The sequence below is a fragment of the Schistocerca serialis genome, chromosome 1 (assembly GCF_023864345.2).
Source record: "Schistocerca serialis cubense isolate TAMUIC-IGC-003099 chromosome 1, iqSchSeri2.2, whole genome shotgun sequence".
Taxonomy (NCBI): Eukaryota; Metazoa; Arthropoda; class Insecta; order Orthoptera; family Acrididae; genus Schistocerca; species Schistocerca serialis.
In genome coordinates this window covers 929,111,525-929,129,562 of record NC_064638.1, presented here as the reverse complement: position 1 = coordinate 929,129,562, position 18,038 = coordinate 929,111,525, and the positions used below count along the sequence as shown (strand labels likewise).

General features: G+C 39.6%; 1 protein-coding gene across 2 annotated transcripts in view; it reads left to right on the top strand.

The window, feature by feature from the left end:
- Positions 1-18,038, top strand: part of LOC126412402 (serine protease svh-1-like) — a 467,630-nt gene that overhangs the window by 136,930 nt on the left and 312,662 nt on the right. For both annotated transcript variants that reach the window (XM_050081990.1, XM_050082000.1), the window contains one exon: positions 6,947-7,283. In XM_050081990.1, coding sequence (XP_049937947.1) covers positions 6,947-7,283 — 337 coding nt within the window. The remainder of the gene's footprint in view (positions 1-6,946; positions 7,284-18,038) is intronic.

Genomic DNA, 18,038 nt, shown 5'->3' with positions numbered 1-18,038 from the left:
CCTTCATACCAACATAGAAGCAATAGTGGTACGATTGCGGACAACCCCAACAATCACCATTTACGGTGTCTACCACCCTCCAGATGTTCCATATTCTTATATTGAACTGCCTACCTTAATACAGTAACTCCCACCCCCATATCTTCTCCTCGGGGACTTCAATGCACACCACCCTTTTTGGGTGAGTGCCACTACAACAGGTAGGGGTCTTCTAATTGACCAACCTACTGCAGACTTTCACTTGTGTCTCCTCAATAATGGTTCTCCTACATGCTTCAGTGCTGCTCATGACACCTTTTTTGCCACTGATCTCATGGCCTCCTCCCCTGCTCTTCAGCTGCACTACACTGGTCACCCCATGATCACCTTTGTGACAGTGACCACTTTCCAGTGATTTTATCATTCTCCTGACGTCACCAGGCAGACAGACCCCCATGCTGGGCTTTCCACAGAGCCAATTGGGCTTTATATACGCCTGCTGTGCACTTCGACATCTGTCTCTCGGAGTGCATTGATGTGGTCGTGCAAGACGTCTCTGTCACTATTCTTCATGCCACTGGCACTGCTGTCCCTCTATCCATGAGTCCACCTTGTCATAGTCCAATACTGTGGTGGACCAAGGATGTAGGAGCTATCATGGACAGCTGATGAGTGATGCAACGATTTAAACGACACCCTTCACAGACTAACCTTATTGCTTTTAAACTTCTCCATGAAAAGGCTCACAATCTTACTAAGCAGAGTAAAAAGGAATCCTGGGAGCACTATATTTCCTCCATGGTGTTGTATGCCTCTTCATCTCAGGTTTGGTCCAAGCTCCATACAACTATCAAGGGTCTTATTCTACAGGGTGCTCTGTGTACTGATCCATCGGTACTTGCAGCACACCTCACGACACACTTTGCGGCAGCATTGGCATCCTCATCCTATCGTGCTACCTTTCTTCAGCAGAAACAATGAGTTGAAGAAACCCCCTCTGTTTCAAACCTCACCAAGCTGAAACCTATAATGAATACTTCACTGAATGGGAATTCTTGCAGGCACTTAGCTCTTCACATGACTCAGCCCTAAGCCCAGATTCCATCCACAACCAGATGATCCAAAACTTGGGCGTTAGCCAGAGGCGACATCTACTCAGGGTCTTTAGTCACTTTTGGCTCATGGGTGCCTTCCCCTCACAGTGGCAAGACAGCATAGTTATCCCCGTACTTAAGTCCGGGAATAATCAAATGTCTCTTGACAGCTACCAACCGATTAGTCTGACTGACTTCCGTTGTAAACTGCTCGAGAGGATGGTTAGCTTTCAATTAAGTTGGGTGCTCGAATCTCAGAGCCTTTTGCTCCCGTATCAATGTAGCTCCCAGGAAGGATGGTTTACAACTGAACATTTACTCAGTTTGGACACAAGAATCCAAAAAGCTTTTGCTGAACTCAGACACCTTTTTGTGGTCATCTTTGACCTACATTAGACATGCAACACAGCTTGGTGCCTTCACATTTTAGTTACTATCCATAACTGAGGCTTTTGTGGCCCCTTACAATTTTTATCCATGAATTTTCATCCCATCGAGTCTTCTGGGTAAGAGTTGTCACTTTACTCAGTACCCCTCAGATCCAGAGAACAGTATCCCACAGGTTTCTGTGTTAAAGTGTGACACTCTTCCTTATCACCATCGGTGGGATTGTAACCTCTGTTGGGCCTCTGGTTACCACGGCATTGTAAGTCAATGATTTTTGCATCTGGTGCAACTCCCAATTGGTAGCATCTGCTGAAACCCAGCTTCAAAGTGGCATCCAACGGGCCTCCACATGGGCCCTTTCCCCATAGCTTCCACTTTTCTCCCTCCAAATTGTGATTTATGCATTTTTGCCATTGACATGCAGTACATCCCAATCCAGAACTTTATTTAGGCAACCAGCGCCTAGATGTTGTAGCACAGTTCCATCCCTTGGGCCTTATTTTTGATATTAAGCTGACATAGCTGCCCCGTATTTACCACCTGAAGACTACCTGCATGCGGAAGATGAATGTTGTCTGCCTTGAGGCCCACACATTTTGGGGTGATGACCATGCTACTCTTCTCCATCTTTACAGTGCTCCAGTTTTGCCCAGACTGGATTATGGTTGTCAGGCTTATGGCTCAGTGGCTCCTTACACTCTGAAACTCCTTGAAATTGTTCATCATTATGAGGTGCATCTGGCTGTTGGTGGCTTTCGCACTAGTCACATTTAGAGTCTCCTCACAGAAGCATGGATTCTCTCTCTGCAAATATGATGGAGGTAGCTATTGCCTTCTTATGCACTCACCATTTGATGATTCCCTGACCATTCCGTGTACCCCATCCTCCTTGCCAGCGAGGGACACCTCCCTCTTAGTACCCATCCTCGGGTGGGATTGCGGGTTGGAATATGTCTCACTTCCCTCCATCAGGGGAGGATCTCCACCTCTACTCTCTGGAATGTGTCCCGTGTAGTTCCTCTTGCACCCTGCCATCCCTCCGCCCCCCCCCCCCCCCCCACTTCCCCTTCCTGGGATGGTGCCTAGCCCATGGATTAGGACTGACCTATTCCAGGATCTCTGTCAGCCTTATGACATTCTTGCATCTTGTGTGTTACATACTTGGAAAGATCCAGGTGCCGCCATGTTCTGCACTGATAGTTCTCAAATGATAGCTAAGACAGGATATGCTTTTAACTCTCCAACTGGCTTGGAACATCATTTACTGCTGGGACCATAGCAGAGCTGCTAGCCATTAACAGGGTCCTACATTTTGTTACTCATGCCTTTCTCCACAATGTTTTAATATGTAGCAATCCAGTGAGCAGCCTGCAGGTTATAGATCGATGTTACTCTCGTTGCCTTTTGGTCTCTGCTATCTCTGACATTCTCTCTGCCCTTCTCCATGCCACCTGCTCCATTGTCTTTCTCTGAGTCCCAAGTCATGTGGACATCATAGCGAATGATCTGGCTGACCATTTGGCTAGAGAGGTAGATAGTTGCCCTCCCATTTCTTACAATGATTCCAGGTACTGATGTGCGGAAACACATCAAATCTCTCTTTGCCAAAAAGTGAAATGACATCTAGTGCACTATAGCTCTCAGTAATAAACTCCAAACAATCAAGGAGACCACTGCTGAATTTTTGAACTGGTCCTCAGTTTCCTATGTGACAGTGGATTTTATTTTTGTTTATAAGGTTTTACTTTACTCTTGGAGCAGTGGTAGGTTGGTTGTGGTTGGGGCCTCTATTTGCATTTTCTGTGTTTGGGACCTATGAAAACTCTCCCTTGCAAAGGCTGCTCTTTCAACCCTCTGTTTTTAGATTTTCCTACACTATTATGCCTTCTGCTGTGTGTGTTTTTAGTTTCTTCATTTTATAGTTTGATCCCTCTGACTGGATCCATCCACTTTTAGTGGACACCTCTACCTTACGCAAGTAATTTTTGAATCGCGGAACTGGTGACCTCACTGTTTAGTCCCATAATCCCCTCAGTCAATCATTTACCTTGATGTCTATGGGCACAGTTGCATGTTTTGTGAAGCTATGTAAACTCTCAGAAGTGTTGAGCCTAACATGAGTATTCTTGTATGTGTTGCTTAGCTTGAAACATACTAATCTGTGAAGCATGGATGTCAAATGAGATTCACATGCTTTTACTGAGTATTGATAACCTGTAGGTTTAGACTGTAAATCAGATTTTGGCAAATGAATGTGGATTGGCTGCCTACATCCAAAACACAATGTCTGAATCACCTGTGGGCCCTATTACAAACACACGACATCTGAAGTTGCATGAAACTTGAGCATCTCGTGATGACATTGCCCTCTGAACTATTAATGGGATGGCTTAGACTGGTTCACTACATCTCAAATTGATTGCTGATGAATCCTTTTGCAGTGAGAGCAGGTGGCTCTTCCTATCTTTGAAATGTCTTCAACAGTGTGGCCTTGATTGAGGCAAAGAAAACACTGATTTCTTGATCTTAGTATCTTGAGGTGCCCAGGGACACTATCTTTGTAAAAAGTGCAGTATAGCTTCATGGTATGTGTGGCTTTGTGGTTCGAATGACATTGTGTGCAGTAAATGTTGAGAGCAGCTGCAGCAGGAGCTAATGTGCCCAAGGACCAGATGTGTTTGTGAATGGCATGTCCTTGTGTAGGGATGGAAGAGAGTTGAAGCATCTGAGATGTGCTGCTACAGAAGAATGTTGAAAATTAGGTGACCTGATAAGGTAAGCAATGAGGAAGTTCTCTGCAGAATTGGCAAGGAAAGGAACATATGGAAAACGCTGACAAGAAGAAGGGACAGGATGATATGTGTTAAAACATCAGGGAATAACTTACATGGCACTAGAGGCAGCTGTAAAGGATAAAAACTAGAGGAAGTCAGAGATTGGAATACACCCAGCAAATAATTGAGGTATTAGATTGCAAATGCTACTCAGAGATGAAAAAGTTTGCGCATGGGAGGAATTCGTGGCAGGTCGCATCAAAGCAGTGTTGTTAAACTGTGAAGGAAGGGGCAGCTCTTCTTACAAGTATTCCTTGCAATATTTAATACCTTTAGTGGTGTGTCATCTGAATATTCTTCAGTTGTGGATACTAGACATGTGATAAGACATCTCTGATGAGATCGTTGTCTTTTGAAACTTTGTAAGTCTTCAAAAGGCATTGTTGTTATTGGCTTTCAAATTATACATTATGCATGCTGTAAAAATATTCCACTGTTCCAGGTGAGTAGAGATCGATGAAGTGAGGCAACTCGTTGCTGTCCAGAGGTGCTTGTGCCTACCACAGGCAACAATTGACAAGCAGTTTTAAATTAAATATGCACAACCGTATGATTTTTTCTTGGCTGGAAATGACACTTCCTAGTGTTTTTGTAATGGCAACAGCAGGCTCAGTGTGCTGTGGTAATTTTTTGTCTCAGCCACAAGAGCAGTGGGCAATGTCAACAGTCTTCTGATTGGCTACTGTACAGCATGCATTTGTATCATACCCTTTAAATGTTGTAGCAACTCTGTCCTCCATCTGTGGCAAGAAGTCAGCAGTGTATCACCCAGTTATAGCCCACGAGCTCCCAATTCCCTGGGTTTGGCACCAGAAAATTTTGCCATTTAGAAAGCAAGGAAGTACAAGTTAATCACTGTAACAGAGTTTTTATCTGCAAACTACAATAACAAGACAATTGATGATATAATACAAACATTCCTACAAAGACAAATTGCTGATGACATCTATGAGCAATGTCACTGATCTTCCACAGCAGCCTTGGCAAGATCTACATTATGTTGCAAGGAGTTGCTTATCACTGCAGGTATGGTGTCCATGAATTACAAGGCAGCAAGAAGACACCTCCTCAGGTGAAAGAACTGTGTAGCATTCATCTGCTTTATTTCTTCATTTGTTGTCCTCAGTGTCGATGTACTGTGTTGCTACACTGGCTGAAAAATGGGTTGAGGAAGTACAACACTGACTACTTTAAATGGTGTAGCCAACAGGTGCACATTTGCATTTCACAGTACTTTACTTTCACTGTTCACAACTCCCAAATAATACAGAGTTATATGGCCAGTGCACTATTGTTTAACTTTCGATAAGCCTCATTAATAGGTTGCAGGTGAACATCCACATACTGCTACAATAGTTTCCTGTTGGACACCTATGAGCAGTAAAAGCCTAACCACATAGTTCACATTTCTTGAAGAATAAAAAAAGTACATATGGAAACAGATACTGTATTTGTTTTAACACACAGCCTAATTGTGTTACACTTATTTCACAATTAAGTTGATGCATTGTTGTTGATCTAATCAACACAGGTTTCTCGTCTGAAACTCGGCCGTGGACAGACTGTCTCGTGACCAAAAATCGCCCCCTTATACATCCTCACAATAAAAGATAATAAAACTACATATTGTTCAAAGTTAAATTTACAGGAATTACAATTAAAAGTTAACTCATTACATTAACTGAATAGATCAAAAAATTGGTTCTTTTTAACAGTTTCTTCTACTACAAGAGTTAGGCTGAATTATTTGTTTGAATCATGAAATTAACAAATATCGTTACACAGACAATACTTTTGACAAAACTGTTAATAACTTTGGAATTAATTAAGGGCTGGCTTTGCTAACATGTTTTCGAATAGAGCCAAACAGATCCTTTAAGAATACTATTAGTTGTTCCTCCAAATGTTTATAATTAGTACAGAAGTTACATTTGTTTATACATCAACAATAGAATTTAAGTTACGAAGCAATTACTGATTTCATCCAATAACAAAAGATACTAACTAGGAATAGTCAAAACAAGTTAGAAAATAAATTACATACATAAAACTAAGCACAAAATTAGATGTGGTGTTATAGTCTTTAAAACTGAGGGCCAACCTTTCCCTTTTACAAAAATGCCAATTATACTCTCGCATGTTTATGATAATTAGTCAAAAATGAAAAAATGAAATTTAAAGAGGCAGATGCGAAACAAGAGGGGAAGTAAAATAATACCAGCTTGCTTCTTCTCAATTACCAGCCTTAGAAATGGCGTGAGTAGAAAAAGTATAATGAATGACTTGAATAGAAGGTGTCCAGTTTCAGGAGAAAGGAGTGCAACATATCTTGGCCTTGAGACCAGACTGTAAACATGTTGTAAATAAATCTGTGAATCTGAATTAATTGGAGGTTTTAGTATGTCTATGGCTAGGAAGGATTCCCATAGACTGCCCATAAATTATTCTGTATAGGAATGTACTGTGGAATGGCCATAGTTGTAATGTAATGTAGTTTTAACAGAATCGCATGGTAATCTTAACATTTTTGTAATCGTATTTGTTTACTTTTGTAAGATTTACTCTGTTTTCCGAATAAGTTGTGCATAAATATATGTTAAAATACAAAATTTACCTAGTAGTTCCAAATATTAACTACACTTTCATTTCTAGAGGAGCAGAACTTTCATGGCAAGGTTGTCCAAAATCATATTCGCAGAAAGTTAATCAAATTTCTGTGGATGTGGTGAGTTGTAATGGAAATGAAGCCTCACTGGAATTCTGCCATCTGTATCAAAAAGCAAAGGTGTCTCACTTAAATACACAAGCAGCTGGGATGAAATGTTTTAGAAATAGAGCTTCTGTATGCCAACCAGGGGAAATGAACTATAACAATTCTTGCTACTCTCTGATTGCTGTTCAGAACAGGAGTGACATTCAGTTTGGCTTTGAAACAGCATTAGAGTACTGCAGCGCTCAAGGAGCAACTCTGTTGGATATTTCTTCTCAGGTATTAAGCATGTTTATCGTATGATACTTGATAAAATGTTTCATGATCAGAAGTATTGCTCATTTCATATAAATATGGGGTTCGGAACTTTAATAATGGTAGCTTTTTGTTTCCAAATGATACAAAATAGATGCATACTTTGGAGTTTTACTGTTCTTCAAAGTAGTCACCAGTTTTGTGTGTAACCTGTTGACAGTGATGTGGAATTTGTAGGTTAAGTTTAGCAGTGCCAGTCGTGTTGATGGTGTGAAATGGAGTAATCTGTTGCCCAAAGAGTCTCTGTAAAAGTTTAGCAGTGCCAGTGGTGTTGATGGTGTGAAATGGAGTAATCTGTTGCCCAAAGAGTCTCTAATCATTTTGAAGTGAAAGCAATAAAATGCTTTCTTCATCTCAGGAATCAAGTCAAAATCATGAGAGCTTAACTCTGTGGAGTATGCTGGATAGTATAGCATTTTCCCATCACATCTGTCAAAAAAATCAGTCACACCTTGTGTTGTATGCACCCAAGCATTCGACTGCAAAATGATGGGTGATTTCTGCAGAAATCATTGCCACTTCATTCTGAAAGCTGGTACCAGATTGCATTCCAAAAATAAACAGTATTACAAGGCAATGGCGGTCTGCCATTGGGGAATAGTATGTGATAAGATAAGATCAATACAGTCATACACCAGAATCACAATGTCTTTCATTTTCAGTTCTTGTGGTGACACTTATGATGCCATTCATTTGATTGGTGCCTCAGGTGTGGCTCATATAATTTAGCCTGTATCTCATCCAGCATAATGATAAGGCATAAGAAGGCCTCTCTTTCATGTTCCTAACATTCCAGGTGGTTACCACCAGCTTTGTATTGCAGCCATTTCTGTCAAACCATGTAGAATGAGTTGTGAGACAGTGACACCATTTTTCACATGCCCAAATTTCCTTCAGTATGTGAAGCACTGTCATGTGCATTAGTCCCGTCTCCTGGGCTGGAATCAATCACTTTCCAATAACACAGTGATACACTCTGTCCATTCTAAGAATAAACATGATGTAAACAAATACAAACATGATGGTTGGTCAGAAGCCATAGCATGCATACACTGGTGTTGTTACGCTCTTGGAAGTAGGTCCTACTAACGAATTAAGTATCTTATTACTAAGTTACATTAAATGAGTCTTTAAGATATTCTAATGTATTGCCAGCCACAAACATTTTTCTTAATCACTTTAGCAATTTAGTTTTTATTTAAAAAATTGTGTACAGTACTGTTGTGCTCTGATTGTAGCGCTGTTAATACACAGTATGAAAATGGCAAAGGCTGCTTCCTGCTACGTAGTGGAACATGGTTAAAAAATGTTGAGAAATACGTTGTTCTTAATGTTTTTCATGAATTTACATTAAAAAAAATCAGCTTGGAAGTTTTCCGAGGGGCTGTATTTACTGCAGTTGAGTTATAAACACATGTTGGATGGATAGCCGAATTGCTAGCATAGTGGATTGATAATCTGGTACAGATCATGGATTGCTGGTTCAAATCTCATCATAATTGTCTTTTTTTTTTCTTCATTTGATTTGAAATACATACATCTCGTAATTGTAAAATTCATGATCATTTTTATGAATAATGCACATCTTCTTGTTTATAATCATATATTGCTTCAAAATTCTTGTTTTCATTTCAAATATAAATTCTTAACTATTAATATTTTATGACAGATTGTCAATAAAGGTTGCTTAAATTAAGAAAATATAAAAAAACAAAATAAACCAAATTATTTGGACTGTGTTCACTGTTTTATACCACAGATGTAGTCTCACATGAACCAGACTGATAAGTGATGTAGAAAAATGCAAAACAATGATTTTTACAGCATTGAGCTCACAGTACAAATGCTGTATTTTTACGTTTGCCACTGCTGCACCACTACAATATGAACCCAACAGAACTGATTTGCAGTCAAGTTAAGCAATATGGCGCTAGAAATAACAAGAATGTAAAAGGTGCCAGATGTACTGGAACTAACACATGCAGCATTTTGACATGTCACTGCCAAATGCTGGCAGGATGTACAATGGCATGTCATAAAAGAAGAGGAGAAAATGCAGCACCTGGGTGGCTTCGTGGATTCTGTTGTTGATTGAGTTGTTATCAATGTAGCAGATGATAGTTCCATAACTGAAATGTATTTCTCATATTCAGATAAGGAAGGAGCTAAGAGATTATCAGTTGACTGACTATGATTAATACCTTCAATAGCTTCAGTAATCAACAATGTGGTGAAATGCCTGCAATATGCTTTTACTTCACACATAGCTCACTCAGAAAAGTTACCCTGTATTTAAGCTAGGTATTTTCATCACTCTTGTTTGTAATTAGAATACTATGTTAGATGGGAATGAGAGCATTTTATGGTTTCCATCTAGTCACCTAAGAAGTGTGCGGTAGTGCTGGAGTTTTGCTGAATATTATTTCAGTCTTTTTAAAAACTAAATGACATTTGAAACTATTTGTTCCTCTGCTCATCTCTTTTTATGTCTGAAGTGCAACTGCTCTTATCATTGCAGGTTAGTTGGACCAGCAGGCTGGCCAATGCTGTCAGTTAAATGTGCAAGTAAAGTTGTTGTCCTGCATTATCACTCAGTCTGTGTGCATATAACACATCATAAAACGTATCCTTATGATTGTACTTCACTGTACTGGCTACAGCTTGGCTTCCATTCCATGTGAAATGAAATTCAATGAGATTCAAGCAAACGTGGAAGAATACATGGTGTAATGTTTACATCAGGTTTATTCTTATGATGAACGCAGTATAGGAGACCATTCTTACTCATTGACACAGGGATAACTTGGTTGATGAATGTCTGCCACATTTTGGCATCCCTCATTTTATACACCTTGGCATAGTTCTAATGCAAAACAGGTTTCCTGCAAGTCTCCTGAAGACCTTAATAGTGCTGGCATGCTTTACATCTTCAGGTGTATTAAATTTTCATTCAGTTCTGTTGCTGTTGTTTTTAAAACGTTGTGCACTACACAACGTTCCATTCTGCTTGTATAGTTGAATTCACAAACAATGGTAGTTCTTGCTTGTTCATCATTTCCATTCGAAATTTGGTCTGGCGTTTTGGTGTCTTCCACTTTGCCCTGTGAGGGGTAAGCCACTTCAGATTGTTGAGCACAGTCGGGTATTTGTCCACACTCAAGTGCTGCAGATTCCAAGCACCAGTTGTGGTACATGCATAGACATGCTTTGTGATTGAAGAAATCATGTATTTTACAAATTATGTCTCTCAAACAATCGAAAACCCAGAATGGAATAACAACAAAGTAATGAAGAGTATAGGTGCTACTCACCATATAGTGGAGATGCTGGAATGCAACACACACACGCACACACACACACACACACGTGACCACAGTCTCTTCTCTGGCTGCCAGGGCCAGACTGCGAGCAGCAGTGCATAATGGGGAAAGCAATCTGAGTGATGGGGGTGAGGATGAGATTGGGGTGGGGAGGGCAGGGCACACTACAGGAATGAGGTGAGAGAGGGTGGGGCAGCTAGGTGCAGTCGGGAAGTTAGACTGAGGGCAGTTTGATGGAGGGCAAGGGGAGGCAGGGGGCAGCGGAAAAAGGATAGAAGCAAAAAAGGCAGTGGGTACATTGATGGAATAGAGGGCTATGTAGTGCTGGAATGGAAACACAGTTCAGAAAAGCTGGTGTTGGTGGGAAGGATCCAGATGGCACAGGCTGTGAAGCAGTCATTGAAATGAAAAACGTTGTGTTGGGCAGCATTCTCGGCAACTGAGTCATCCAGCTGTTTCTTGGCCATAATTGGTCACTGGCTATTCATGTGGACTGACAACTTATTGGTTGTCACGACCACGTAGAACGCAGCACATTGGTTGCAGATTAGCTTGTAGATTCACAGGTAGTCCTGACTTTGATGGGATAGTTGGTGCTTGTGACTGATCTGGAGTAGATGGTGGTGGGAGGATATATGGGACAGGTCATGCATCTACATCTATTACAGGGATATGAACCATGAGGCTAGGGGTTGGGAGCAGGATAGGGATGGACAAGAATATTGTGTAGGTTTGGTGGGTGGTGGAATACCGCTGTCAGAGGGGTGCCATCTGTCTAACCTCCTTACTGCACCTAGCTGCCTTACCCTTTTCCCACTTCATCTCTGTGCACTCCCACAAGCAGCATTTCACAGTCCCCCACCACTTCCCTGCTACCCCTCCCCTCCCCACCCCCAGCTTCCTCCTTACCCCCACCACCATGGTTGCTTCTCCCATCATGTGCTGCTGCTCACAGTCTGACTTTGGCAACCAGAGACTGTAGTCATGCGTGTGTCAGTGTTTGTGTGTGTGTGTGTGTGTGTTTTGTCTAACTCTGATGAAAGCCTGTTTGGCTGAAAGCTTTACTTGACCATCTTTTCGTTGTGCCTATCTGCAACTCAGCATGTCCACACACTCACATTGTGAGTAGCAACTATCCTTTTCACAAAATTATGTCTCTCATAAAAAAAATAGTTGTGCAGGTAAGCTACTACAAACAGCATAGTGAACACATTATTGTGGCCAAGATAGACACGAAGCCTATGCGTACCACAGTAGTACAAGTTTATATGCCAACTAGCTTCACAGATGTCAAAGAGATTGATGAAATGTATGATGAGATAAAAGAAATTATTCAGATAGTGAAGGGAGACGAAAATTTAATAGTCATAGGTGACTGGAATTCGATAGTAGGAAAAGGAAGAGAAGGAAATGTAGTAGGTGAATATGGAATGGGAGTAAGAAATGAAAGAGGAAGCCGACTGGTAGAAATTTGCACAGAGCATAACTTACTCATAGCTAACACTTGGTTCAAGAATCGTAAAAGAAGGTTGTATACATGGAAGAGGCCTGGAGATACTCGAGGGTTTCAGATAAATTATATAATGGTAAGACAGAGATTTAGGAACCATGTTTTAAATTGCAAGACATTTCCAGGGGCAGATGCGGACTCTGACCACAATCTATTGGTTATGACTGTAGATTAAAACTGAAGAAACTGCAAAAGGGTGGGAATTTAAGGGAATGGGATCTTTATAAACTTACAGAACCAGAGGCTGTATAGAGTTTCAGGGAAAGCATTAGGGAACAACTGACAGGAATGGGGAAAGAAATACAGTAGAAGAAGAATGGGTAGCTTTTAGGGATGAAATAGTGAAGGCAGCAGAGGATCAAGTAGGTAAAAAGACGAGTTCTAGTAGAAATCCTTGGGTAACAGAAGATATATTGAATTTAATTGATGAAAAGAGAAAATATAAAAATGCAGGAATACAAACGTCTCAAAAATGAGATCGACAGGAAGTGCAAAATGGCTAAGCAGGGATGGCTAGAGGACAAGTGTAAGAATGTAGAGGTTTATATTACTAGGGGTAAGATAGATACTGCCTACAGGAAAATTAAAGAGACTTTTGGAGAAAAGAGAACCACTTGTATGAATATCAAGAGCTTGGATGGAAACCAAATTCTAAGCAAAGAAGAGAAAGCGGAAAAGTGGAAGGGGTATATAGAGGATCTGTACAAGGGTTATGTACTTGAGGACAATATTATGGAAATTGAAGAGGACATAGATGAAGATGAAGTGGGAGATATGATAGTGCGTGAAGAGTTTGAAAGTGCACTGAAAGACCTAAGTTGAAACAAGGCCCCAGGAGTAGACAACATTCCATTAGAACTACCTTGGGTAAGATCAGTTTGGGTTCTGTAGAAATGTTGGAACACATGAGGCAAATCTGACCCTACGACTCATCTTAGAAAATAGATTAAGGAAAGGAAACTTGCATTTCTAGCATTTGTAGACTTAGGGAAAGCTTTTGACAATGTTGACTGGAATACTCTCTTTCAAATTCTGACAGTGGCAGGAGTAAAATACAGGGAGGGAAAGGCTATTTACATTTTGTACAGAAACCAGATGGCAGTTATATGAGTTGAGGGACATGAAAGGGAAGCAGTGGTTGGGAAGGGAGTGAGACAGGGTTGTAGCCTATCCCCGATGTTATTCAGTCTGTATATTGAGCAAGCCATAAAGGAAACAAAAGGAAAATTCGGATTAGTAATTAAAATCCATGGAGAAGAAATAAAAACTTTGAGGTTCTCCGATGACATCGTAATTCTGTCAGAGACAGCAAAGGACCTTGAAGAGCAGCTGAACGGAATGGACAGTGTCTTGAAAGGAGGATATAAGATGACCATGAACAAAAGCAAAATGAGGATAATGGAATGTAGTTGAATTAAATTGGGTGATGCTGCGGGTAGATTAGGAAATGAGATGCTTAAAGTAGTAAATGAGTTTTGCTATTTGGGGAGCAAAATAACTGATGATGGTCATAGTAGAGAGGATATAAAATGTAAACTGGCAATGGCAAGGAAAGCGTTTCTGAAGAATAGAAATTTGTTAACATCGAGTATAGATTTAAGTGTCAGCAAGTCGTTTCTGAACAGATTTGCATGGAGTGTGGCCATGTATGGAAGTGAAACGTCGACGATAAATAGCTTGGACAAGAAGAGAGTAGAAGCTTTTGAAATGTGATGCTACAGAAGAATGCTGAAGATTAGATGGGCAGATTACATAACTAATGAGGAGGTATTGAATAGAATTGGGGAGAAGAGAAATTTGTGGCACAACTTGACTAGAAGAAGGGATTGTTTGGTAGGACATATTCTGAGGCATCAAGGAATCACCAATTTAGTATTGGAGGGCAGCGTGGAGGATAAAAATCGTAGAGGGAGACCAAGAGATGTATACACAAAGCAGATTCAGAAGGATGTAGGTTGCGGTAGGTACTGGGAGATGAAGAAGCTTGCACAGGATAGAGTAGCATGGAGAGCTGCATCAAACCAGTCTCTGGACTGAAGACCACAACAATGTTTCTCATTTGCTTATGTAGAATTTGTCACTTACCACCATTGTCAATGATGATAACTCACAAAAATGGAACAAAAATTCACTAAATAATTAATTATGATCATATTTATTGCTCGCATTGGCTATGAAATTTGCAATAGAGTTGTCAGAATACTAGTACATGCTTATTAGCTGTAGGAGAATGTCTAAAGTAGATGTACAGAACAAGCCTAAACAAGACCACTATCTTCACGATTCCAACTGTAGTTCTGCATGGATGTGATATGGGAAGGGAGAGTCAACTTGTGTTGAGGCAAGGGGGATGTATGTGACTAATGTGTAGTACAAACAACGTTATTTGATTTCATTGAATTGAGTCTATATGGCAATGTGGTTACTATTTAAGTTTCAGCCCTCACATGTGGAAGAGTGTCAGTTCACATTGGGAAAAATACAGTTACCAATAAGTGATATTTTTATTATTATTATTGCTATCTTCATTATCATCATCATCCCCTATCATCATCATTATCATCATCGTCATCGTATTATTCTGATCTGCTAAGGTGGCCTTTATTCTTTTGTTAATTTCCATTTTAGTATTGTCTGATTTAGTAATCCATGAGGAGATGTACTGCCTTGTGCATCACCTTTTGGTTTTCAAAGGCTATCTCCTTACCAGTTAACAAAACTTCTTTCCCTAATGTGACAAAGATTGCCCAACATTCAATATACTTACTCACATCTCAGCTGTGTGTTCAATGTTAGTGTGGCATAATTGAGTATTTCTAGCACCAAACCAGACACGCTCTTCTGTTTGTGACAATTTTAAACTTAACCTCAACTTGATTCCTCAGAAACATAACAATACAGATATTCCAGGAATTACTGACATTTGCTATTGTTTTTACCATTTCTGTTCAAAGTCACTCCAAAACACATTCTCATCTAAATCCTGAGTTTCCATTAGTTGACAGCTTCAACATTGTCATGATGGAAAAACGGGTTGACAGCAGTGGTACATGACTATTAAGGGTCGATTGTATAAAGCAGTTGACTCTAGTTAACACAGTATGTGATTTCAGATCAAGCTTAACTCAGAAATCTGTGTTTTACAAATGTTAATCCCAGATTTTATCATGGTGAGGTAAGGTGAATTGTGACTGGTGAAAATTCATGGATCAAAGTCTTGTTCACATGTAATCATCAGGTTACAGTGTAGTGACATTACAAAACAGTGCTTTTGCTCTGTGCAAATATAAACTGGAATAATAAAGACGTTGTTATTAACTTGTAAATGTGTAACTATGCCACTATCACACCACTGAAGCTTGAAATTTTTTCCAGTCTATAAGGTTTATTTAAGGGACTTATCAGCTACATATGTAATGAGTGTAGATATTAATTTATTTCATAGCAATTGATGGAGATGTCTCACAATTTTTATGATTAATTTTGAGGTATGTTATAGACCCTCAGCGGCAAAGGAAGAAAGGAAAAATTGAAATATTTGCCATGAACAGTTACATATATTAATATTGACAACAGCCAATAGTGTTTGAACATCTCTAAATGTGCTCTCTCCGCTGTAGTAGCAGTAACTATAGAATGAGTATTAATTTTTGAACTATCGGACACATGGCTAAACTGCTAGGGCAACTGCATGAGTACTAATGAATAAAGAAGAAATAAGTAGGTATATATAACTTGTTTACCAAGTTATTATTTACCAGCACTGATTGAATAGCTGTTCCGATAGCTCAGCACTTATGTTCTGGTCTCTCTTATGAAGAAACCCAGTTTCAATCCCGGTTTCGATTCCCGGCGGGGTCAGGGATTTTTCTCTGCCTCGTGATGACTGGGTGTTGTGTGATGTCCTTAGGTTAGTTAGGTTTAAGTAGTTCTAAGTTCTAAGGGACTGATGACCATAGCTGTTAAGTCCCATAGTGCTCAGAGCCATTTGAACCATTTGAACCCAGTTTCAAATCCAGGTCAACCCTAAGGTTTTTTTTCCATTTGATGCTACTTTCTCTGCTGTATTGGTCATAAATATAATTATAACAACGCTACATTCTGAAATCACTTAACTCTTACAATTTTCAAGCGTTCTGAGCCACTGTGGTGCGCATCATTCTGTGTGCAAGAAACTTACATGATGTGAATTATGGTGTATTGTTTCCTTTCATTCACTTTGCAAATATCTGAGTATTCCGATGCATCTGCTGAGGCCAACAAAGTGTGAACTCATTCTCAAAATTAAGGTTGATGGAGTATGAATCTCCTGAAACTACAAAAAGAAACCAGCTATTGACTGCAGTGTGCATGCTATATTTGATATTAAGATGTTATGCTACAGAAAGCTTCAGATGATAGTTAGCAATTCGTTGAAACAGATATAGCAACAGCTTGCATGGTTTTCCTCAAGATATTGGCCTGCATTTCCAGACTGAAGGAGGAATTCATCAAAATACCTACTGAAGAAAATAAATGACGAAAACACAGTGTCCTTTCTATCAAATTTTGAAGTTTCCTGGTATTCAAGGTTCTGTGGACTAAGCTCAGTGCAGAAATATGTAGGACTTGTCACTGATGGTTTACATTGAATGTACAAGTGATCTCAGAAGCTATGCTTAATCATTGCATATTAAAATGTGTAAAAGCATCACACATAAATTTGGGATGAAAATCTTTCTGCAAAGAAAGTCCAGAACCAACAGAAAATGAAGCTAACTGGAGTAACAATGCAATGATTGTGGAATTTATTGACAACATATTTACACATTTTTCTTGCTTGTTGTAGTAGCTTTATCAGATTTTTGCATTCTGTTGTAGCATTATGCTGCTGAGTACGATTTCCTGCAAAAAATCTTTTTTCTATTAAGAGAAGTTCAAACATTGGTTCCTTTTTTTGTGTACTTTCCTTCATCATCATTACACGACTCTTTTGATAATAAATCCTGTGTACGTACAATGTATATGATTAATGTCTGCATTCAGAGATTGATAATCATGGTGATAGCTGATTTCTGTGGTGTTGTCAATCATGTTTCTACCTCCTTTGGTGGATCCAAGTTTAGTGTTGTACAATAGAATGGAGTCATGAACAGTGTTCAATTTCTGAACTAATGTCAGAATTGATCTCCAGTCAGCGATGCTTATACAACAGGCCCTAAGAGTATGAAAATAGTGCCTGTAACTTCTCTACTCATTGCATTCCATAGCTCTGAATGATTTTCAATAGAGCTGCAAATTCAGATTCCTTCTAGTTTTTCATATGTAAACCATGGATTCCTTACTTTCCAATCATCATTCACAGATGCACAATCATAGTTATTTTGTTATTGTCTTTCAAATTCTTATTAAAATTTGTCTCATATCTTATTGGCAACACTGCTAATTTATATCCAAAAGTTTCATTGTGAGCTGTCTCAAACGTGCCTGTCCCACCCCTATACATACTTAATGCACTACTCTATGTAGATGTAGATCTACCAAACACAGTGTTTTGTTATTTTGTAATATTCTCCTTGTATGTAGTTTTTCACTGTTGATCAGTTCATATCCCAACAGTGTCAAAAAAGACATCATGTTCCTCTGATATACGAGTGTTATCTGAAGTCGCTGGGGTGTGTAGGGAGTGGGACGGGTGGATGTAGAGCATATTTAGTCTAGTATTGGAGTCTTAGAACAATAGACAGACCATCAGAGTATGGCAAAGTCACGTCTCTCACATTAAAAACTTGCTGACTAGAATTATTCACAGAAAAAATGGGAAGAAACTGAAGAGGTATGGGAATACCATAACTTCAACTTCAAAAATTTAAGGTAATCTCAAGTATCTGGTAGTATCTGGTAATGTGA